The sequence below is a fragment of the Falco punctatus genome (genome assembly GCF_963210335.1).
Source record: "Falco punctatus genome assembly, chromosome: 10".
NCBI lineage: Eukaryota > Metazoa > Chordata > Aves > Falconiformes > Falconidae > Falco > Falco punctatus.
The window spans coordinates 23,452,701-23,477,928 of NC_137590.1; the positions used below are offsets into that span (position 1 = coordinate 23,452,701).

A 25,228-nucleotide genomic window follows, 5' to 3' on the forward strand; every position below is an offset into this window, starting at 1 on the left:
TCAGGCTACTAGATTATTTGGCAGGGATGTGCCTCTCGTAAATCAATAAGAATTTAAAGAAAAAAGACTGGTGAGTCATATTATGGTATACCATTAAAAAACTTGCATTGATTTCAATGGAGAAAGCTTGATGTGTTTGCATTTTATTTAGGATCATACTGTTGAATACCAATGTTTTATTTGCTAAGTTCAGTGGGAGCAGAAAGTGGTTTTTTTTAAAAAAAACTATTTTTTCCTATTCAGAGATTTAAATTAAACTAAACTGCTGGCTTTTTGTACTTTTTAATTTTATTCAAGAAGAGGTGTAGCTGAAAAATGTCAACTTTATATGGTGAAGTACTTCTCAGCTGAGGGTTGATAGCCTGTGACTTTATGAAGATTATAGTCCTCTCCTGAGACTCATTATCCTCTAGTTGTAATTGGATCAAACTAAATACAATATTTGGAATGATAATTTCAGTTACGTATGGATATTCAGAGAGGATAAAAAGATAACAATAAAAAAAATACTTAATTGAACTTCATGTTAGAATAATTCTAGAAAAAAGCCTCACACGAAATTTCTAAGTTTTTGGTCATGTTATTACTTGAGCTGAGGTGTCTGTACAAGCTGTTCAGCTGTAATGGGACCCCACCACATTCTAAAAGTAGAAGCACAGGAAACTTTTCTTTTGACAGCAGAAAGAATTGGTTATCACCTACTTTGCATCTATTTCAGCCTGAAACCCTGGAATATTTTCAAATGCAGACATTTTTGTCCCTGCAAAAAAATTCAGCGCCTTAGGAGGGATATTCAAATTTGTTCAACTGAAATACTTATGTGTCACTCTTCCTAATGAATATCTCGGGTTTGTTAGGGAATTGCTTGCCTTAAAAATGATAAAACATTTTGCAGTGCAGTGGGAACAAAACACTCATATATCAGTGGTCTCTTCCTACAAAATCACTGCAGCCAATTCATTATATGTTACTCTAGTGATGGGAAACTTTTCACCTTCAGTGTCCAGTCAGCCTCATGCTGAGCCGACCTGTAGAAATTGTGCTATGCTGAGCCAAAATTGCCAATTTTCTGTTATCTAGAATCATTTAAAATGAGGGAGTTCTAGAGTCTTCTCTCCCACACTGCCTTCTGAACACTGTTCAACCATATTTAGGGCTGCAGATGTTATTGGAGAAGGAAAGAGTAAATAGTTCTATCGACTTGTCACTAGTTTTAGGCATAATAACTCGAGTAAGCTGCATTGATTTTATTTAGTTGTCATTTAAGCACTGTATTGATCCTGAAAAAGCTGGGTTTATAGCTATGCTATAATTTAAAAATACAGGTTTCATTAGACTGCCTTGAAGTGGCTTTGCCATATCTGTCCCAATAATTCTTCCCATGGAGTGAATCTTCTGTTATTCAGAACTTGATTTCACAATTTTTGCAATCGAAAATGTTTAAAACAACCACCACAATAATGCTTTAATTATTCCCTTCTTTTAATTGTCTGTCTTGTAAACAATCTAAAACATGCAGAGTTTAATAGCGGTGGAAATGTTTCTTAAGTGAAATTATAAGGGTTTAATGAAGCAGGTGCTGTTTAAAGTATTCTGAAGGGTATTGTCTTATCTCAATTCTCTTTTGCGAATAAGGATCTGAGTATTATTTGATTGAATAGCTATGTGAACTCAGGAAAGGTCTGCATGGATTAAAAAATAAGTTGTAAAAATGCCAGATTCATATGGTTCATCCACAAGCTGTGCTGTCTTTTATGTATTGTGATGACATTCTTTCAAATGTAAAATAGTTATTCTATTTCAGACTATAAATTTAAGCCAGTGTCTCTCGGATATCCACTTCCCAGTTGTGCGCATGTGTATTTGTATGTATGTATTTGTGTGTCCATTTAAATCCAAAACACTCTTTACATATGGATTCAGATACATATTTATGTGTGCGCTAGAGTACAATGTGATGTTAAAAAATGGCTTCAAAGTACCAAAATGCCAGCAGCTGATTCACTGAAACCTGTAATGTTCCTCTGGATGTGCCCAGGAAACTTTTCTTTTTCTGGTATTGATTTGCTGATCTTATTTCTTGTATCAAAACCTCAGATCTTTCTAGGTCACTCTGAAATTACTCTGTTTGTGGCAGATGTTTTGGTACTTATGTAAGGTTATTTTTTCAGCTGATTTCAGAGGAGTTTTGCTCATTTATCGAAGGAAGTAATTTTATATTAATTTGAAGTACGTCAGGATAGCACTGAGCTAGAAACCCCACATTTTTAAAATTAGACTCGGCAATTGTCTCAAGTACCAGTGTATGGAAACGTATCCATTTAGTCTTTCTTAAAATGGTATCAGCCTGCCATCCTTAATTTTGACAGTGACTAGCTGGTATTCTGCAAGAACGAGTACCTTTAAACGTGAAGGATTTTATGCCAGGACCCGTACTGAGATGCTGGTTACCAAGACAGGTCTACTTGCACCACAAAATGATGTTGCAGTGGAAGAGCTGGGATGTGCTGTGCAGCTGCAGGGCTGGGTGTGCTCTGCCACCTGTAGGCATGAAAGGGCATTGGGGGAGTTTTTCCAATGTAAAAAAAAATCCCAGACACCATAAAAAGTAAAAAAAATGTGGCATCTTCATAAGAAATAGAACAGCCATCAATGACTACCTTCTGTTTGGCTTTGTGTTCTTTTGGGCTGTTTATTTGACCTTAGAATATAAGGTCAAAGCAGGATGGTAGGAAAAATTGTGACAAAAATGAGAACGTTTTTCTTTGGCTGGGGTGAATGCAGGCAGTAGGATTATCTTTCGTTAATTTCCAATTTGTCGATGTCTGGTAGGATACTGATTTCCATTTAATATTGGGTACACGGACAGGAAAAAATATGGGCTATTGGAGACAGCAAAAGACTTGTGTAAAACAAACTTCTCTGGAGACACGTGAGGATGCCTTGGTTGATGGCTATGTGGCTTCAGCGTGGCCCACATGAAGGAGGAGGAGTAGATGGGCAGCTGGTCACCTTCTCTGCTTGCTCTCTGCTGCATCGCTTCAGCAGTCACAGAGGCCAGATGAACCCCATGAAGTTTCTGCAGTAATTCCCATGTATTGTCTGTATTAAATCAAATACTTGTTCTGCTATAAATCTCTCATTTTTTCCTGCTGCAGAGAGTCTGTAGGCAGCTTAAACTTAGTGGACTTCTTTTTTATCTCCCTGAATTCCCAATAGCATAATTTGTGATTTTAAAAAAAACAACACAAACAAGTCTTTTCTTGCAGTGAATTTGTGTATTACAACCATGAGCTTTTGTCTATTTGGCCAGTGCTAGACACTCACTATTTAAACTGTAGATTTTACACTGGTGAACTTTAAGCCTCAGGAGAAAAAAGAAAAAAAAAAAAAAAAGTAGTGAAGATCTGGAATCTGAGAATTAAAATCTCTTTCTTCATTTGCCAAAAAATGGACAGAAATAGATCAAGGATGTATTAGCACCCAGGCATGAAATTCATATCCTGTAGCTGTTCAATGGATGCTGATTAGTTTGGAGTAAAAGGTGTAACCTGTTATTTACCAGTGCTTTTTTCCTGTAATGACGTCTGTCATCAGCATACTGATTCAACAAGATACCTGATGGGGCAGCAATTAATTCTTGTTACGAAATCCTTTTTCTCTCCCTTCCCCCCCCCCCCCCCCCCCCAACAGTACTGTCATTTTATTTTAATTTTACCAGATTATAAAATGTAGCATGGAAATTCATTGTGAAAAGCACATTATTTTTAGCAAAAAATGTAAATGTGACATACCAAAGAACCAGTTAAACCCAGAACTGCTGAGACAGAAAGATGCAGTGATTCGGTTTTCTTCATGAACTACTTCGGCAGAGTCCCCCTGCCTATATGTTATGCCTTTTTGGTATACTCTACAGAATCTGGGTGTGGTTTTTTTTTTTTAAGCTTCATGCTGCTCTTTTAAGCAGCACTTCAACAACACACAAGAATTGTCTCACTGAATTGGCTCTTATGATTATAGTTAATTACATCCTTTTCTGGGTCAGAGGGTGACTGTTTTTCTGTGGCTGCAAAAGGAAAAAAATGAAAATTTCTTGAACTTTCTCTTGTTGCAGCAAGCAAAAGCATCAGATCCCGTCTGATTGTTAAAATATGGACAGCTAAATTAGAAGCAGTATTATGGCATGCGTTTCACCAAAGCCCTTGCTTAGGTGGAAAACACATTGTAAATATCATTTTTTTCATTGATGCAAAACCCCAGTGAACTGTTGCCAACTCTTGTTTTTATCATTTGGGTAAAATCCGACTTATTTACAGTTGAAAGAGGCAAGTGTATATGTGCAGTTGATATTATTCTTATTTGTACTGTGTTGCTTACTTCAACATACGCTCTCTGCACAGAGAGAGTACAGAGCAGAAAGCCATCGGGTGGGTGGCTCTTTGTGTAGTACAGATTGCATGGTTGCTGTGCGTCCTTTAAATTTGTTGTAAAATAATAGCCAGTTGTTATGCTGGTTTAAGCTTGATAAACGATGTTAAAATTGGCAATTTAAAGTTAATTATTTTTAATCATTACACAGCCCGCACCTTTAACTTTTGAAAAATATTCGATTTCCCTGTCATCATTCTGGTCTTTCCAATGTAACTAGAAGTAGCCCTGCAAGTGTTCAAAGATAGGAAATTGAAACATAACTTTGCCCTAACCTTTGGGGGTTTTCTCTTGTTATTGTCAGTGCTTTAGAGTGTATGCTTCCAGATCTAATTCACATTTCTTTTGAAGTTTTATTACATACACTTTTAATACAGTCCAAGTGATATTACTCTGTTCCGTTCAATCAAGGTTGACTTTAAAATAGTCTTCAATGTTTTTCATGCTGTAACTTTTACTCGTAAAGGCAAGTGGAGGAGCCAGGCAGGACACTTAACACTGGTGTGAAGTACTTTAAGTTTTTGCAAGCTTATAAGCAGAACTATGCATGGAGAGAATTCAAGACCATTTGCTTAAAAGAAAGAGAATGTTGCCGTTTGGTAGGTGACTTAGAGTGAGAAATGTGTGTCTTTTATGGTGGCTGCAGCCCTTTCATTTTGTGGAAATCTTACGGAAATTTTTTTTTTTAAAGCACGTGAATGCATTTATTTTGTGATTCCTACAATAAATGTTTAGATGTTTAGCTTCTGCTGTCTTTGGATGGTTGGTTTTGTTTGCGGTTTGTTGATTGCTTTCATAATCTCAGGAACAGGGCTGCTTCTTTTAGAAATGTCAGTGTAAACCCAGTATTTTTACCTGCTGATTTTAATAAACCACTCACCAAATCTGCAGCTGTATAACTGATCTACTTCCACGCCTCAGCAGAGACAGTTCAGCCATCTTAAAGTCCCAACAGAAGCTTGTGAGGTATTTGGACAGTCAGACCGATTCGCTTTACTCTGTTGAGCTTTGCATCGGGATCCCTCAAGTGACCAAGTGACCGCCGATTCTCTTACCTGGTGAAGCCGTGGTGCCAGCAGCACCTCTGAGATGGATGCCTTTGGTGACGATAGCTTGGTTGGGTGTTCTTCTTGACAAGCCCCTAATCAAGGTGCCGATTGTTCTATGCCTTATTTTCCCATTTCCTTCCTTGCCAGATATCTTATGTCTCTGATTAATTAATTATGCCAAAGGACAGCGAGTAGGACCAATTCTTCTTAAATGAAATAAAATGAAATATCAGTTGTGTTATATATTATAATTGGAAATAGGACCACATACCTGTCTAGCTCGGCAGATTTAATGTTTGCATCATGTTTAAGTCATGTCTTGGCTGTTAGTATTGCAAAGCATAGTTACTCATATCTGCCAGAAATATGTCTGTGAATCTATGTATTTAAATCCTGAATTTGTGGGAATTTGGAATGACACAGCTTAATCATCAACGTAGGATTTGGATTTGGAGATATAATTAGGGATTTCAAGACACACAGCTGCTGAGCAGTAGGTTCATTAAAAGATGGCTCCTCTGAAAATCCAGCTGCTTTCAGAAATATTGGAATATATTTTGCAGATCAAAACATACCGCTTTTAAACAGTCTGTGTAGTCAGCTGTAGCTTTAAGAAGCACCGTGAGAAGTACATCTTCTATGACCTAGAGCCAGATCTCTAAGATAGTTCTGAAAAGTATATGAGCATAAAAGTTATTAAATCCGCTGGGCAGGTGCATTACTTAGATTGCCTGCCTATGACTGACAGGCCAATATTCCAGTTGATATCATCGGATTGGGTAAATTACATTTTTACATCCTTTCTTTTCCAAGACAAGTATTAATGTGAAATCTGCAGACTGTCAAATTTGCTGTCTTGTCCAAATCTATTAGCACTTAGTTTCAACTGAAATAAAAAGGAAAAAATCTAATAGGTGTTGAAAAATAAAGTATGGTTGAATTAAAAAAAAAAAAAAAATAATCCTGCACAGTGTCTTTTGTGGATACTGTCTTCAGAATAAGTGTCATGTGTATGTTTATGTATTTTGTGCAAAGCATAAAAAGCTTTTATAGAGGGATTAAAATTTCTGTATTTGGAAAAAACATGATCCTAAAATCCCCAAAATTCCAGGATTGGAGATCCCCCTTTGGAAAGATGGCTATGTGGGGGTTGGATCCAGCCCCATTAAGAAAGAAGCCAAGCTTAGACCTTCTGCAGTGGCAGGCAGATGCTGTATAGCAGAGCTCGTTTCCCAAGCGTTTGAGGGAGCGCTGGCCGCTGGCAAGGCTGAACCTGCAGCAGCACCCTGTTAGCCATGGGTTCAAGGAGCAGAGGACAGAGAGAGCAGATGAACAGCACTGATGTTTTTAAAGCATTTACCTGTGTGGTTGCAGCTTTTTCTATGTGCCCTGTTTGCAACTTGGATGTGATACAATATTGAAAAACACGAACCTCAGAAGACCCGTTTGCTGACACTTGGCTAGCACTGGATCAGTGTAATTTCAGTTAAGCTACCTGACTTTGCAGCAGCTATTTGGATCCGTATTGAAGAAAATATGGATCTCTTGGGTTTGTGCTTAGTTTGTGTTTTTTCATGTCACTCCAGAATCTCCACCTGATGAGCAAGCAGGTATCTGACACACCTGGCCTTTTGCTTGCTGTGTAAACCTTTTCCTCTTATGGGAGCTATAAACGGTCCTGGGCTGCTCTCCATCTCTTTGGAGAGAAGGTACCTCACATATCTTTTGGCTTCTGTGTGCACACATGGACTTTCCTAATGTATTTTAGAGATAAATAACATGCATTTCTCATTTATTTTGCTTCGCTGCATTTGCTGGTACTTTTTTTGGCTAGCAGACCCCTTTAAGACTGTGAAGCCTTTCATATTAAAGCAATGCCACTGCAGTGTCCTCCACCGTTCCAGCTGCCGTTGCCAGTTCCCAGGGTGGAAATCTGAGGCTGTCATAATTTTTGTGCAGCTGCGTGAAACTTTCAGTGTTAGTCAATTCAAGGCTCTACACAGGAATGATGGACCTGGTGTATAGTCGTCTTAAATTACCAGACAGGCAGATTAATTTCTTCCCCTCTCCTCCCTTTGGTCATGCAGTTTTGTTTTCTAGATAGCTTTGTCATCACTTATCGTGTCAGCCTGTACTGAACATGGCTGGCCAGCACAGCTAACTGATGTCTGAGGGCAGGGGATGTGTTCAACTCATGACTGACATTGCACGTACTGATGCAGTATATGCGATGCTTTTATTTTGGGATGTGCTATATTTTAGTCCCAGCCAGATGAGGTTTTAAAAACATTCGTGATAGTTCTCCGGATGCATAAACTTTCTTCAGGTTTTTCAAATCTATCAGCATGTAGTGTTTTCCCATCTTATTTTTGAATCTAGACAGAATCTGGATAAAGTGTAACTGGGCATTAATTCTGATGTAATTTTATGCATCACCTACCACATTCAGCAAAATATTTTGCATTATGATAACCTCAAGAAAGAACATAAACATTCCTTATGCACGTTCATAGTCCTCTGAATATTTTAGTGGCATAGATGTTAAGATGGGAGAAGTAAAGAACTATTTCTTTCTTATTTGGCAGATTTTGTTCTATTTTTAGTAGGAAAGGTCTTGTGAAGGTTTAGTTGAATCAATATCAAAATAATTGTCATTATGATTAATATGCTTATATTCTATCCAGCAAAATATCAAAGATCATAAATCTAGAAAATGCCAAGCCTCTGTTTCTCATAAAGTAAGTTTCCAGTCCTAAAAATACCTTGTCAATATACATAGACTGCTCTTAAGCTACAGAAAACGCAGCCAAACAGACGTAAATACCATTTATCAAACTATTGAGTTAAATACAATTTTGAGTGATAATGTATTGACAGATGATACTGATTTTTTTTTTTTCAATTGATAAAGAAAACCAAACTTATAGAAAAGTTCCATCTGCAGACCACTCTCCTGTGCTTAAAAGAGAGCAGTCTTTAGCCCAGAAGGTAAGAGCACAGCATCATCTTAATGGCTGTATTGTTTACTGAGGAATGCTTTGTGTGTTACACGTTTTAAACTGGGCTGCTATTCAAGGAGAGATGTAAAATCATGCAGTACCTCTCTAATTTCTTCTGAGAAGTCTTTAAATACATCACTAACATAGCTTTCAAAGCCAGACCTTGAAAGCAATGCCTTTTCATTGCAAACTGATGCAGAAGGAATGATTCCTTCGTCCTGCTGTACAGACACTACCTGCTGTCGGGAGGTGAACGCTCAATAAATGCTTCAGTTTCCACTGACGTGCATGTTCTGCTGTCTGTTGCTAGGTCTTGCCATGCCTTCCAAATGGGTTCTACTTGGATAGCTGAAGCAAGGGGCAGGGGGAATGAATAGCCTAGGGGCATATCTAGACTCCTTTGCAGGGTCACCATGAGCAGGCGCATGTGTGGACCATGACTGGCAGAGAAAGTATCTGGGAACGTTCAGCAGTCCACTTGACTAAGTGGTCACTTCCATCCTGTTTTTTTTTTTTCTGGTTTTGAAATTATAGTTTGGAAGCAACATGTGATTTATCTGACCTCTACAGCATAACCATATAATTCCAAGATTGCACATGCAGCTTCAGATTATTCATGGCTGTGTGTGTTTTCTATTCAAAACCACATTTTGTCTTGATGTGACACATCTGTGATGTGTTTACATCTGTCAGATGACTAACATGTGGTCTGTAGTTAAGGTAGGCAAAGCTTCCCCCATCTAACCTCTCCTTCTGTGTGTGTACAGAGTTGAAATCACGCAGTTTATGATTGATATATCACAAGCTTGCTCTTTCTTCCAGTTCACCATTTGTCTTTATTACACCATTTGCACTGTAACTACACACATTCCTCTTACAAAATGCATCGTGTACATTTACACTTGACATGCCACCAAAGTAAAGCTAGTCTAGTAGACTGGCTGAAAAAAATTATTTTTATTTTGGAAAAATCCCTAAAAATTCAAGCTTTTTGTCTTACCAAGACTCGCCAAAGATGATCGAAAGACAGTTAAACTAGATGAGAATGAATTATAGTCTGCCCTTTCTCCTCTGCTTTGGGAAAGTGAAAGTATGGCAAAGAAAGGCAAGGTGATGGTTTAGGTGTGTTAATTGGACATGCAGCATTGTGAAATAGCTGGAATCATGGCTGAGGGTCTGACATAGAATGCTAATAATACCTTGAACTGAATGGATTATGACCTAGTTTAGTAAAACAGACTTTGGTATCAAGCAGTCTGAAACTTGGTTTGTTGCTGAAACAATATGGAACAAAATGTGACATTAATCAAGAATTATAGAACATTTTTTTGACATTTAAATACAGTAAATGGCCCCAGTATTTTGAGGCAAATTATTTTTTGCAGCCTGCACATCAATGCAGCTGTTTGGAGAACATTATCAATAACAGATGACATTTGCAGTGTGCACAAAAGCAGGATGCCGGGAGATAACAGTACAGACTAACGGTCTGGTGAGAGGAAAATATTGTTTTGAATACTGCCTTACTTATCGGTGTATATCAGAAGATAGAGCAAAGTACTAATAATGCTTTTTTCTGGAAAAGGAAGCACATGCTTTTCTTTTGTAGGCACGGTTCACTGCCAAATTTTGGAGGTATATCTGCCAAATGTTTTAGCCTGTTGGGCAGAGATTCAGAGTAGAAAACATGTATGCTCTGGTACTTTAAATATCTGGGGCTTTGGTCTTTTTAAAATAATTCAGAATTGTGGTCTGTGTAATTTCACAGTTACGTAGTACAGCCTCTGTCATTTGATTATATATTGTCTTAGGTAAATGATCAACAAATTCCCTTTGTCCTTTGCTGAACATCAATACTGAAACAAGTCATCGGCGTGAAAAGCTGTGGTAGTTTACCTGCAGAGAAATATGTTTTGTGGAAATAATTTCAAAGAATTTTGCATTATCAAATAAAATGCTTCTGAAATTGCCTGAGAAAAATTTATTTTGTAATAGTAAATTGATACCATTTCAGGGCATGACCCCAAGTCTCACTGAAATCCTGCCTTGACTTTGAGACATTTACTCAAGTCCATACTAATGGCAGCATTAACGAAAAGGAGATATTACTGTCAGAAATAGGCATTGATTAGCAGATGACCCAGGGAGCATGTTCGTAGAGGCAGGATGTCCCACGTCCTTTTGATTGATTAGGCTGTCTTGTAAGTACTAAGAAATGTTGTTTTCAGGGTTTTTTTATGATGGTCTTTAGTTTTCTCCTGAAATATTTTTTATTGGTTTTTACTTTTTTTCTGAAACTTTTTAGTTTATAGATATAAGTTAATTACTCTTAGAAACCAAAAAAGTTTAAGCTGTACTCATTGCTTCTTTTAATGTTTTTGTAAGAACATTTAGGAACCCAGTGTGAAGTGTCTGTAGTTTATGTTGATGCGTTGAGCATCAATAGGGGGAAACACTTTAACTAACATGGAAAAGGAGTCAAATCTAAATCAGGATGTATTCTTTTCCTCCTCCCTTCCCAAGAAGAGGGATCCAAGCACAAAAAGGTAAGTTTGCCATCATGAGTAGGCCAATAATTCCTGAAGAAATAGGTAATGGCTCAAAAAATGTCAGTCAGGTCCTCTGAATTAGATCCTACTCTTGACTTCTCTTTGTCTAGCTGAATGTCTTATAAGAAATAATTAAAGATTAATGATGATTAGATTTGAGTTCTGTGCCTATAGAAAAGAAAAAATATATACCCCTAACTGCCCATGCAAACTGTCCTGTGCCTTCGTTTGTTTTAAGGGAGCTATTTATGGATTTATTCCACGCCACTCATAGATGGTACAGTCTCCCTGTTAATGCAGCCAGGGCATTTCAAGGCTGAAGACATCTCATGTCCTGCCAGCTTCACACACAGGCAGAGCTTGTGTTGCTGCCTGACATAGTAGGACAGTGGATGGTGTTGAAGGTTATGCACCTGATGTTTTGCAGGTACACAGATGTGGCTTACGGTTTTGCTACACGTATACTGACTCTGGTAAATTGCTACTGTGAGTTGCTTATCGAGGTCTCAGAGAATGTGAATTCATTTCTACCTCACCTGTTTCAAAGATGGGGCCAGCACTGCATTGCCTCCTGATACGAGCTCTACCCTTACAGACGTCTCACCTTGCAAACCTTGTAGCACTGGTGACAGTGCCTGCATAGAACTGGTGAATTAAAAGTAATATTTCAGAAAATACTGAAATATCCTAACATGAAAATTGTTAAACTTCTGGAAATCACTTTGTATCCTATAACTGGGGGTAGTACATACCAAGACAGAGGCAAGAAGAAGGTATTGCCTAGTAGCTATGATGTAGGTACTTATCACTCAGTATATTGAACGAGCACAGCACGGTGGAAATATGATCAGTATGTGATCAATGCAGTAAAACTGCTTGGTCTGATTTGTGCGTGTATAATCTAATTTCTGATTGAATGATATTGTAGTAGCTTCTTCAAAATAGCTGATGTATTTTTTAGATGTCTGTAGATTGTACTTGTAAAACTACTTTTAAAGATCAAATATATTGGCCAAAAAGTTTTGTAACAACAAATACTCAGTGCGCTGCTCCTGAGAAAATTCAGGAGACAGAGTCTATTAATATTAAAGCGAACTTGAGTGAGATGACTCCACAGAGAGCAGCATAAATGTATTCCTTAGTCATCTCCTGCCCTTCTTCTTTTGTAACTGTGCCATTTATGTTTTAAGACAGATGTTGACAATTCTGGATCTAAAATTTGATTAATGCTGCATTTCATCCCCTGCTGCTGGTACAGTGGAAAAACTGAAGTTGCAGAACAGAATGTAACCGGTATGACCCTTCACTCCTCTAGTGGTAGAGGAGCTTGTTTTTTTCAAAGTCAGAAATGCATTTTATATTTAGATTATTTTTTTTACATGCTCGGTCACATTCAGAATGCTCTTTTCATTTCTGTCGCCTTTCTTTAATAGAGCTCTCAGTAAAGTATTTTTCTTTTTCCTTCTTTTGGGTTTGTTTTTTTTTTTTTTCCTAAAGCCTAACATGCATCTTGCAGCAGCAGCAGCTTCTTTTCACCGTTCTGTTCACAAATGTCGAACAAATGAAAAGCAGGAGCTTCGGGCTAACATCTACCTAACTAGGTGTTCAACTTTATTGATCCCACAAACCATCCCCAGGGCAGTCAGCCACCTCTACCACGGGGAAAGAGCAAAGAATTGTCACGTTTCTTCTCTAAGTAATCTGTGTGGCATGGGCAATTACCCTTCGTTTCAGACACAAATTCTGTAACATGGGATTCCGTGTTTATTATGCTGCTCTTTTTAAGTAAAATATCTGACACAGGAAAAAAAATGGAAATGAAATTTGTTTTCCCCTAAGTCCTGTTGAAATGACCTGAAGGGTGTCATTGAAAATTAAATCAATCTGATAAATATTTCTGTCTATCATTTGCCCATCATGAGCTATCTTTACTCACAGATAAGGAAAATAAATGCCTTGCAATCAAAAAGAAAAACACCCTGGAAAAAAAGAATTTCAGCCCTAGTCCAGTACAGTGTTTTGTTGCTGTAGCATAAAAAGTCACTGTTTCCGAGTGAGAGATTGAGACATTTCCCCACTGAGCTATTTCAAATAGACATAGAAAATATCGTACGTATCAACATGTGATATTGCATCCTAACTTTATAAACAGTAACAGTAATCCATGAATGTGCTTCTTTTTCTATTTTTTTTTCCTGTTCTGTGTATACATATTCACAGACTCTGACAGAAGATTAATATTCAGATATGTGCGTGAAAGTTCAGGTGCAAGTGTGAAAAGTTGCCAAATTTCAGGTATTCCAGGTAAAAAGAAAAGTTTTGGTTTAAGGAAGAGTGAAGCAAGTTCCCAGATACTAGAGAAGTATCGGTGTACTATAATCTTCCTTTTACAGTGCAGATCTGTTCCCAGTGTTTGTTGGGTTTTTTTTTTTGTTGTTGTTTTTGGTTTTTTTTTTTTTAATATTTTATTGATACTTGAAGGTAATAGCAGGGAGAGACAAGCTTACAGGTCCTAGTGAAGGCTCTTGACTCCACCTGTGAAGCAGAAGGAATAAGACTGTCTCCCAAATGACTGTCCTCCAGGAATGAACTGTGGCATTTGGCATTAGCAGTGGTTCCAAGTGATTCCAGTTGTGTGGACTGGGAAGGAAATAAATCTCCCCGTAGGTGAGAGCTGGAGAGCAAAACCCGCGTGACTTGGAGAGACACAATTCAAAATACAGGATGCAAAGGGATGAAAAACAACAATCCCCTCCATCTTTAAATGTAGTGCAAATAGGAGTTTAAAGATAGCAACAATTAATAAAATTAATATCTTTGATCAGAGTTTTAAAGAGCTTTTCAGCCACTTCTTTTTTTTTACCTGCAGGAGAGCTAGTCCCGGAGGCTGCCAGATAGCTGGTGACTCATTAACTATTTTGGGAACTTCAATCTAGAGCACAAGTATTTCTAATAATAATCATGAATGATTGAGCCCTAAAGTGACTTGATTCCTTAGATTTCATCACACATTTTAAATATATGGCTGCTGCAGAAAATTAGCATCTTAATTCATTCTGTAAAAATGTTCAAGTTATAAAACACAGCAATGGTTCTCTAATCCGGCTCAGAATGTGGATGGCTTGTCAGTGACTAACAAGGGCAGAAGACATCTGAAGTCCAAATGCCTTTGAAGAGCAATTAAACACATCATCCTGGGCAGGGGACAGTACTGTCACACTAGTCGGCTACTCCTGTGCTTACGTGTGTTCTGCATGAAGTCTCTGACACAAAGAGAGCTACATAGCTCTGGATGACTGAGGTCTGGTCTGCAACTAGTTATCTAGGCAATTGAGTGATGCAAATACTAATACGGATGGCAACTAGACTGTGAACTAAACCTTCCTATTAACCTGTTAAATATTAAACATTTTCAGTGCAAGCTATCAATGATTTGTGCTTTAGAGACACAAATCCTACTTAAGCTGTTAATTTTTGTAGGGATGAGTTTTATGGAGGAGTCAGTGTTTAGACTTTTTTTTGTGTGGAAACATTAAAAAATTAAAATACGTTTTGAAGAATGTGAGAAAAGAGCATGTACATGAGGAAGGCTAGATGAAAGGTGAGTTACTCTATATTTGCATTACAATACTGTTATCAACAGATAAAATGCATTTCTTTAGCTATAGAAAGACTTCCAGCTGCCTCTGAGCTGCTTTGAGTGGTAGGCAGGCTCACAGCCACCCACATCTGTTCTGCAGTTGGGATGGAGCCAAATCTTAACATGCTACACTTTTTTTTTTTTTTTTTTTTTTTTTTTTTGTATTATACTTCCAAGTTTCTTTGCATGATCAGGTGGGAATGTGACTAAACATTTACTGTCTCTAATGGGTCCATTCCAACATTGTGTGATGTGTTACCTTGTCATGACTTTAAATCTATCTATATGTGTGTGTGTGTATTTATCTTTTCACATTTACATTTAGAGAAGGAGACAGAGACTGAAAAAAAACCCCTCCAAATACTCAAAATGTATACTTCTATCTTTATTATTTCTTTAATTATTCTCTCCTATTTCCTTACTCTGGTTTATTTAACATAGCGCTGCCATTGCAATAGCAACAGTTTTACGATGCAGTAAAACTGTGGTTGTGGCCATGGCTGAGAGGTCCCTTCAGACAGTCTCATGCTGCTTCATTAGTGCAAACAAACAAAATTTCCTTGATGGAGAGATCTGGAGGTGATGCACAGCAACAGTAGAAGCCGCACATAACAAACTTCATGTAAGGCAGGACTTGAATAGCAGTGTGGTGCATGTGGAAGCAGGTGACTGAAGTTACTGATGGTGTCATTTGGCAAAGGTTAGATAGCTGATAAAGTACAGGGAGAAGGTAGTGGCCTTGCATTTCAGTTGTACACAGTGGGATCATATGGGGCACAACTGCAGGACATACTGTGCCTCACACGTAAAGAATTGTTTATTTGCCAAAGCGGAGATTTTCATATAAAGTTAGGCTGTCGCTGTGCATATTTGTCATATGTACAAAGATGAAGGGATAACAACAAGACTTTTTTCTCAAGAGGAAGCTCTATGTTCCTAGATACATTTCTGATTCTGCCCTTCCTTTTCCCTACCTCCCCAGAGCACAAATTATTTCAGATGAAAGTTTGAAAGAAGTTATGGACACAGCACTTCTCCACTAAACAACAGAAGTCTTGCCCAGTTCATGAAAAGGCTGGGTCGTGGCTTCCCCTGTGTGCCTGGGGATTCGTGGAAACAGTGCTCTGAATAGTTGGACCTGTGTCCTGTGGAACCCAACCAAAACTCTTGCTACAAAGCTTAAATAGAAGATTTTCGTGCGATGTTATCAGTTCCTTCAGCTCAGCTGGACTACCTCAAATTCAGGGAGAAAAATAGCAGCCTCCGGTATTAGAAGGGATAGATATCAGGAGGAAAAGAAATCTGCCTGTTTGGGGAAGCTTGCTCTTACATGCCTTTACCTGCACCGTAAATAAAAATAAATAAATAATAATAATAATAAAACGAATCAGAACATCAAAATTCCAAATATGTTTAAGCATAAAACAGCAGCAACATGATGCATTTGCTGGGGTTACCTATTCAGCTGTCAGCTTCTGGGTGCTGTCTTGTGCCTCCTATATACGGCACAGGCAGAGGTGGCAGAGGGCATGTCTGGGCACAGGAGGCTAAAGCCTGACCATGGTGAAAGCAGGCGATTCCCAGGAATTCAGAGCTAAGAGCACAGTGGTGCTTTCTGAATTTAGATCCAGGCAGATCTGGAAAGTACACAGTTCATATGTGCAGCGACAGTACTAAACCGCACCGATGGGGCAGGGTGCTTCACCTGCTGGCACGTCTGACTGCGGAAAAACCATGGGGAAGGGAGACTTGGACATCCTCAAGAATATCAAGGCAAACTCCTCTTAACAAAAGTCACAGTGTCTTCACTGACTGTAAAGGTAACATAGAAATGCAGTTCTTAAGGTTTAGCTGGTAAAGCTCACCGAGGTAAATTGAATTTCCTGCACTCGGCTGTCCCAGACAGGTGAAGGGCTGAGCCAGCCCTGCTGGGCTTAAAGCAGTTGCACTGTTCCATGCTATACGAGCCATTTTTCATCATTGTGAAATACAAAGCTAATACCCAAAGCCGAATGGGTACCAGTACATTGTGATATCAGCTAAGGCAGGATATTTGATTTTGGTCTATTGCTGTCTTCTGGTTTCCCTCCCAAGGGTGCTGTGAGCTGCTCTGGTTTAACAGGAGGGTGTGGATGGTGCATCTTGGCAATGCACCCTGACCCTCCTGCTGAGCAGAGTCCAAGGGATTTTGTTGTTCTTGGGTTTGTTTGGGGGTTTTATTGTTGGGTTTTTGTTTGTTCTTTTTTTATTATTTTTTTTAAAGGATGCCTGTAAGAGAGAAATGTTCCAATGATGAGCAGCAGCTCAGCATGGTTTGATTTGGGCTATTCATCAAGAGGAGGCAGAGCCAAATTTGTCTTGTATACAACAAACAACCGCTGTCAGACCTCAGATAAAATGTCTGAATTGAAGCTGATTGCTGGGAATAATTTTCTGAAAGAGAAAATTATTTTCTTTCCTTGAACATGTTTTTGTCCTCGTGCTTTCAAAGGCTAGCAGACAAACTAAACTGTTTTGTACTGATGATGTCTACATTGTATAGTTTGTTCATCCTGGGTTGAGGTCCTGACCCTGTTCTGAGATAACGCTGGTGTTTCAAATTATGAAACACAAATACAAAAGTATTAAAGCACTCATCTGTGTGGTCAGAGGCCAAGGTAACCTAACTTCAAGAAATGACAGTTGAAAATTTGTGCATTTTACATCAGTGGCGTAATTTTACCCTTCTGTTAGTAAAATATACAATACCTCAGAAAAATGGTAATCCCCATAACTTTATATTTACAATAATAATAAACAGCTTTAAACTGGACCCAGGTGTAGTTTGTCACATTTAACAATGCCTTATAAAATGTGACTCTTGCCCCATGAGGTGTTTATTGTGTATGCTAAATGAGGAAAGGGATATTATGAAAAATACAATATTTAGTTATGTAATTAATGATTTTAATAAAATGAGTTTGCAGAAAAGGAACTAAAACTGCAGCTGTAGCAGTGCTGCTTTTGAGCTTTCAATAGTATAGTTCGTGGTTTTCTTTTTAAGTCTTTGTCCAAGTTATCTAATAGGGAGATGAGAATTAAAGAAGAAAAGTTTACTAAAACCACCTGTGTCACACCTTTCAGCCATCATGCATTGATATCGTAGGGAGAAAGAGATAAGAGAGTGAACGACACCTGAATTTTATTGAGCTAGAAGTTAGTAAAACTCTTTAACAGAATGAAAACGAAAGACCACTGTTGTCATGGTTATTGCTTTCCAAGAATGCTAACACAGTTGTATCTCTCTGAATTTTATTTCCCTCTCTTCCCTTTCTCTGGAGAAGTGATGTGTGCTCAGTTTGTCATGGTAGGGATTATTGCTTTTGTAATAACATGGGTGCATCTCTTCAGATGTTTTGCCATTACTTTGGCTGGCTGCTGCCCTTTGATTCAGGAGAAGAGCCAACAGAACTGAAGGGATTGTTTTCCAAAGTCAGGACCAGAAAAGAATATGTACCTCTCCAGCCAACGAGCAAGGGTGGTGGTTTTTTTCTGTGCAGGTCCCAAAGGCACGCAGGCAAAGCAGCTATGATGCTACAGCTTCTTTTCTATGCCTTTATATCAGTGGGAAATCTTTAGGCAACCTAAATACAGGGTTATGGTCAATGTTCATGTAATGAATTCAGCTTCGATTAAGCCTAGTCTCATATATTGAAAATAATACCAGAACCCAAACAAAACATGTGAGTGTTATGTCGGCATAAGAGGAAAGGGGAAAAAAAAGTGCCCAGGGACTGACTGACAAATTTATTTAGGAATGAGGCAGAAAGTTTTTTATTTTCAGTACGGAAGCTCTGTGCAGAATATGTTAACAAATCTGACAAGTTGTCACTGAGACTTCTCACGTTTTTGCAGGATGCAGAATAGATGCGGTACTCGCATTTCTTGAGCGTAGGTGGAAGGACAGTAGGAATCAACTGCATGGGAAGAGACAGCAGGATTCTTGGGCGTGTGGCAACCACTGACAGCAGTTTTCTGCAGCTGAATTTAGGGATGCACTGATAGTACTGGTGTAAATGAGCTAAAAGGTTTTAATTGTCTTAACAATACGATTACATACAAACATTCCAGCTAATAGTTCGTGCTATAAGCTTTCTAAGATGTTAACATGCATTAAAACACCTACTTATTTTTAATGTAATGGTATCCTTTCTCTAAATCTAAAAGGCCATGTCCAATTAAAACAATTTTTCACTATAATTTTAAAAGAGGCTATTAAAGACCTGTTTACAGATACTTAATTCATTCCTTAAATTTTTAAGGGTTTTTAAACTTCAAATGTCCAAGACTTTTTGCATTAAAGTACTTGATAACAAATGAAATATCTGAAGTAAAAACTATGTAGAATTCTGGTTAGTTTATCTTCTTTGCTGTTGTTCTTTGAAGAATGTTTAATAGGAGAAGCAGCAGCATAATCTTGAATGCTTATCTAATACTTAGAAGTCAACTTCTGCCCTGACTTAATCAGCATTTGTAACCTAAAAATGTCATTGATTAATTAATCTGATTTTGAATAGCCCCTCTCTAGCAAATTTACAGAATATGTACCTGATCAGACTTTTCATTTTGCAACATTTAATTTAGAATCCTGATCAAACCAGGCTTTGTCATAGTTAATGTGTTTTTTCTGGTGTACTTCACATTCTGCTATAGAAAATTACTACTATTAATCAGGATGCAAAGCTTTTTTTGACACTGACATGTGATTTGTGAAGTAACATAACATCACTGAAACTGCAAGCAAGAGGTTGTCATCCACCTCTGACAAGCTCCTACTTACCATATCTCAATAGTTGTAAGCTTTAATGCTTGTTCTCATTTTTAGAAAAAAAATAAACTGCAGATTAAATCACAGCTATTTTGCATGCATTCTGGTAACCCTGGTTTTTGTTTTGTTGCTAATAGACTGGATAATGAGACAGGCTAGCTAAATCTCCAAAATGGAGTCCATCTCCTAACTTAAAATATTTTCATCAAATTTTGTTTTTGAACAAATTCTTTTCACTATATTCTTTTGCCAGGCTACTTTAACACAAAATGTGGAAATTGTCATGACCATCTAATCCAATGTGTGTCCTGTCGAGGTGGTAGGCATCCAGTCCTTCATGTTCTGCGTTACTGCAGGGTCTTCTCAAAACAGCCCGTGTAGAAATTAATTGTGAGGTATTAATGTATTACTAGAAGTATTTTTTATAGTAGCTTCTGCTTGGCAAAAGGAAGATAAATGAGTAAAAATGTCAGGATTACAACTCGTTCTTACTTCAGTTCTGCAGTATGGGTAGGGTCTGTTACCTAAAAGAACCACTGCCAGGCTGTAACGAGACTGAAGGGATAATGAAGCTAGTTAGTCAAGGCAAAGTGATGACTTGACTTCCTGGGTTAATTAAGTGCAATTCCTGAATGAAGCAGTGCCTTTGGCCAATCTGTTTGGCCATCACCCCAAGAGACGACGGTGATCTTTTATGTGAAACCTACCACATCTACTGTGGGACCACAGTACAACAGAGCTCTTTAGATGTACCTAGCCCTGGTGAGCAACAGATACGTTGGGTGTGTTTCATCTCTTTGGTCTCTATTTGGCTTATCTTTGTTCATCTTGTTCATCACTGTTACCCAGTTCCCTTTGTGCAGAGCCAACTGTCTTATTCTCTATTTCTACACTAGGTAGTACAACCAGGTGTTGCTCTGTGGTGAGCTACAATGTCATTTTCAAATAAAGAACAAAACCTAATTGGCTGTGAGACTAAGCAGAGCAACTCTCTCTCCACAAACCTGGCCCTTTGCAAATCAAATTTTGCGAGGGAGAATCTAGGTTGTCTCATGCAAAGTAAGATCCCAGATCCTTTCTGTTGCGTTACAGAACCGTGGGCACCTGTGTCAAACAGCTGGAAAAGATTTATTGTCTCTGCAGCAGTGTGTGTTGGTGCACAGCAGATAGAAACAGCAAATGTGTGAAACGATGGTGTATCTTCTCCTTATTTTGGAACTGTGCAAATGAGGTTTTATATGGAATTTTCCTTTCTTTGCATTTGCATCTTTAATAAGAAAGGCTTTTTCAAGAAAAACTCCAAGCTTATATTCCTGGAAATCAAGCTTCCAGTGTTTCAGTGGGATGGGACCTGAATTGGAACCGGATGGAATTAGCATTTTTTCTCGAATGCAGCTTGTTCTTGTGCATAATATTCAAGAAAGCTATTGCTGTTCAGGAACAAATAGACATTCCTGGAATGTGGTGGGCTGAGTTTCTGTATGTTGTTTTACAGTTATTGGCACAGAAGTAGTTGGTTATGGTGGTTTTAATTTCTCTTTAGTGTAAGCATGTTGTGTCAAGCACTTGAAGATCGGTTTTTTGAATATTTGCATTTCTGAACAATTTTGAAAGATGTCCACACTGCAGAGAAGTCTTCACCCTTGACTGTCAGTTATGGGGTGGTAGGAGTGAGGAGTGTAGAAAGAACTAGCACACTATTGAAAATTCATGTTATCAAGGTTTATTATTTGCCCTGAAAATGAGAAGGAATACATTTAAAACACCTACAAGAAAAAGCGTATTGAGTTGGCACAATGTTATCAGATAGCTAACCTTCTACAGTTTTTGATTACTTGTAGTTTTAAATTTTGATATTTAACAAAAAGGCCCCATGAATTTGATCATCAAGGTTGAACAATAAGATCTTGGCCCTGTTACTCAGTTGTCATAATGATTTACTGAAAATTATGTTGAGCTATGCTGTTGACACCAGGTAAGGATTAGAGGGTTTTTTCTTTGTTTTTTTACCTCAGCATATCCAATCTAGATTTCAAGTATTTTGGAAGGTTCCTCATGTATGGTCCTGTTTGTGTGAAAACAAGTTTTAATGTCAAGTCATACCCTTTTAGAATTCTGTAAGAGAGAATATTGTGCCATGATGCATCTATTTTGTTTTCTTACTGTGTCTTTGCTGGTAACTGGAAGGTTTTATCCATGTATAAAATAAAACCAATACCATCAAATAGTTAAAGGGTCCCTTAATATTTCAGTAACTCTCAGGAATAAAACTTTTTTTTTTTCCCCCTTCTCAGAACAAAAGCCTCAAAAACAAGCTCTTGTCAGGAAACAAGCTTTGTGGTATTCATGCAGAAGAGGTAAGTGAGGTTCCTATGTATTCAAAATGTAACATATACAAAAGAAGCTTGCATCAAAGTCTTTTTACTGAGGTTCTGGTATAGATTATATATTATGTGTGTGTGGTGAGTGTTCCTAAAGTGCTCTCATCTTAACTCATTTCTGTGACTTCACTAGAAGTGGTGGAATATTAAGCATATTAGAAAGCAAGCTGCAAACTCGAGCTTTAGATCAACAAAGTTTGGGCATGCTTATGAAAAGTATATATAGCTCTGTAGATAGATATATATTGTACATCTATAACATACATAAAACTGATTTCTTTTCCATGCCTAGACTAAGAGGAATAGCTAAATGCCTGTTTTGAAATTAACTTATAGAGACAAGAAAGATTTATTGGTATGGATTCCTAGAATGTTTTAGTACTTCAGGGAGAAACCAGTTACTTTATGAAACAAGAGGGAAAGAAATCTCCCCTCTACTGAAGACCTAACAGTTGATAATACAAAAGCCCTATTTTTTTGCAAATGCATAAATGTACAAGTAACTGTTAATGTGAGCAGTTCCTTTAGCTGTTTAAGTTTTCATGAAAGAGGATATTACTATATATGAATCTGATTTACTCTTTTACGTTACTTCAGTCATGTTTTTTGCATACATCCTTTCTGTGAAAGTTGTTGCAACTTGCCAGAGTGAAATAGAAGCATACTACTTTTCTTCTTGACTAAAATTTTCATAATCGTGGTTGAAAGTGTTTTCTTCATTAAAGACTGTAGCTTTTAACTTAAAAGTCAAAACTTAGGATGAGGTCAAAACAGCGATTTCTGTTTATATTAGCTATTTAGCCTAACTGAAGATCTGCAACCACAGTTTATGAGAAATCCTCAATGACAGGAAATAATAGGGTTCTGTGGGGTATTTTTTTTTCTAGCTTGTCAAAATCTGTTATCTTCCTATACCATCACTGTTGCTTTCAAACATGCCACAGTATATGAATGCAAATAGATTTCCTTCCCGTTCCTGCTTAAAAAAATCCAGTGTAAGCAACATAGCTTTCTGTTAGCCGCTCTTTTTCAAATTTGTTTTTCCTAGCTGTGTAACATTTTTAATGTTTGGAAATTAGCTTGAAGATCTTTTCCCTTATTATGTCTTCTTTAATATTTGCGACATAAATTTCTTTAAATCTAAGGGCAAAGCCTAAGATTAAATTGAATTTATTGTAGTGTGACAAGCCTGGCTGTCAGAGAATTTCAGAAAACCGAACCTAAGGTAACTAACACTCAAGGCAGCAGACTGTGAGTGTATTTTAAACCTTAAGGATCTCTGACTCTATGAATCATCCTGAGAAATCTGTGGCTTCTAAGAGGGTTAGTGCCATTAGAACAAGCAAAGATGCTACAGGATCATCCCTTTTTGCTTGTTCTACCAGTTAGGTAGTGTCAGTCAGAGAAACACAGCGTGTTTTCTGTTCTTTAATTAAGTACTATACTCACTAAGCATAACTAATGTTTGAAATTGGTGTCCTTTCAATTATTAGATCAAATACACTTCATAGATAGAATTGCCCACCAGGAAGCTCCTGCTTTCTCAGGCTGCACACAAACAAGTTTCGTGAGCGCTGTGATTCCTTGTCCAGTTGCAGAAATGGGAGCATGCTTGTCATCCTGCACAGCTTACATGGCTGGGTTTTCTCCAAGAATTCAGAGCCCTGGCAAGAGGAAGGCAGGATGCTGCAAACCTTGGGCTTCCCAGGACACGGAAAGGGGCATGTGCCAGGGGAATATTCCCCTATGCTGTGGTTTTGAGATCACTGTCATCCTATGTCTAACAACGATCTTACTCATCTGACTGCACTGAAAGGTGTCAGTTTTATAAGTCCTCTCCCTAGAAGCACAGAAAAACCACAAAACAACCAAATTTTATCATAAAGTATTACAGGTCATATACGTGCTTTTGGGTCACTTAGATGTTGAATACCTTTGGCTCTAGATCTCTTATTTTCATCATAGGTTTGTGATTTAGTGTATGAGTGCCTCAGTTCTAACTCTTAGATTCCTTTATAGCCATTTTGGATACCTTGTATGTCAGAGAGACTGTGTTTTCTTAAGCAGGACTCCCAGAACAATTAAAGGTGGTCAAGATTTTCTCATTGTTCTTTAGTCACTGTGAAATATATTCCATGGCTCTACGAATTGCATTGTCCAGATCAGAGGACAGTGCTTTTGGCACTTTCTGCTGTGTAGATGAAATCAAAGCAGATATAGCTGCAGAAGAAAGAATTGAACTGATCTTGGCTATTGGTTTCAGATGTTATAGAATTCACTAACCGATTTGGTCTGACTTCTTAAATATTTAAAGCAGCTTCTTAAATTTTATCTTGTGATTCATTCATCGTTCCCACAAGTCTGCCACTGAATTTGACTGCACCAATTGGAAACATCAAATCTTTCTAGAAGCTGCAATTTATGAAAGCTATACTGCCATCTGTAATATGTTACATTTATGGATAAGCTGCTACAGTAAATGTGGGATAGACTTCTAATCCATTCCAAAGAGTTCTAAACATTTGGCATTAACTAATGCAAGAAAACTTATTGACTAACAGTTGAAACTGTGGATTTTATTAAAAAGAAATTATTATTTTGACAGGATTATTTGATAAAGGGTGAAATAATGCTCGTAGGATAGTCGGGTGCAGTATGAAAGAAAAACCAACTATCTCAGAACATTTTTATTATATTTTGTTTAAATAAAAGAATGTATAGACTATTATTTAAAATTATTTTAAGGACAGATCTAACAATATTTAAAATATCATTCTAAGGTGATACAAATCAGTGTAACTATGCCTGTTTTAGAGGACATGGTCACAAACTGAGAACCTGGTTCATGTGGATACCAACTGCGAGTCCCTGGTCATTGCAAAGAAGAACTTGTGCGATGCTGTGGAATCTTTTTCCCTTTAAGAAAAAAAAAAAAGGTTGTTTACTTTAAAGGTGATGCCTTCAGTTATGTTTCATGGAAAGTATTAGTAACATCTCGTGTCTAAAATATGCAGGCCAAACGGCTATGCACAATAGTGCTAACTCAGGTGTGTGCTCTAGGTGCGTGCCAGGTTACAATTTCCTTGATGCTTTTTCCTGGTGTAGACATGATGCCCTGGAAAAGCAATTTACATTGATTTTGGTTATTTTTCTGAGTTTAAAACTGACCTAGTTTTTATTGTTATCTGAACTTGCTATGGGTTTTTTTCTGATCTTGACAGTAAATATTTAAAATAAGAACACCCTGATTTTATTATCTTCACTTTCAGTCAAAAAAGATCCAAGCCCAGCTGAAAGAGCTTCGCTATGGGAAAAAGGACCTGATTTTTAAGGTAATTTGTATTTCACTACAGTTAGCTAAAGTATTATGGTTAA

At 37.7% G+C, this 25,228-nt stretch overlaps 1 protein-coding gene across 2 annotated transcripts in view; it reads left to right on the forward strand.

Annotated features, from left to right (window-relative positions):
- LUZP2 (leucine zipper protein 2) overlaps positions 1-25,228 on the forward strand; it is a 291,793-nt gene that overhangs the window by 188,912 nt on the left and 77,653 nt on the right. For both annotated transcript variants that reach the window (XM_080405373.1, XM_080405374.1), the window contains 2 exons: positions 21,767-21,829; positions 25,123-25,185. In XM_080405373.1, the coding sequence (XP_080261499.1) occupies positions 21,767-21,829; positions 25,123-25,185 (126 nt within the window). The remainder of the gene's footprint in view (positions 1-21,766; positions 21,830-25,122; positions 25,186-25,228) is intronic.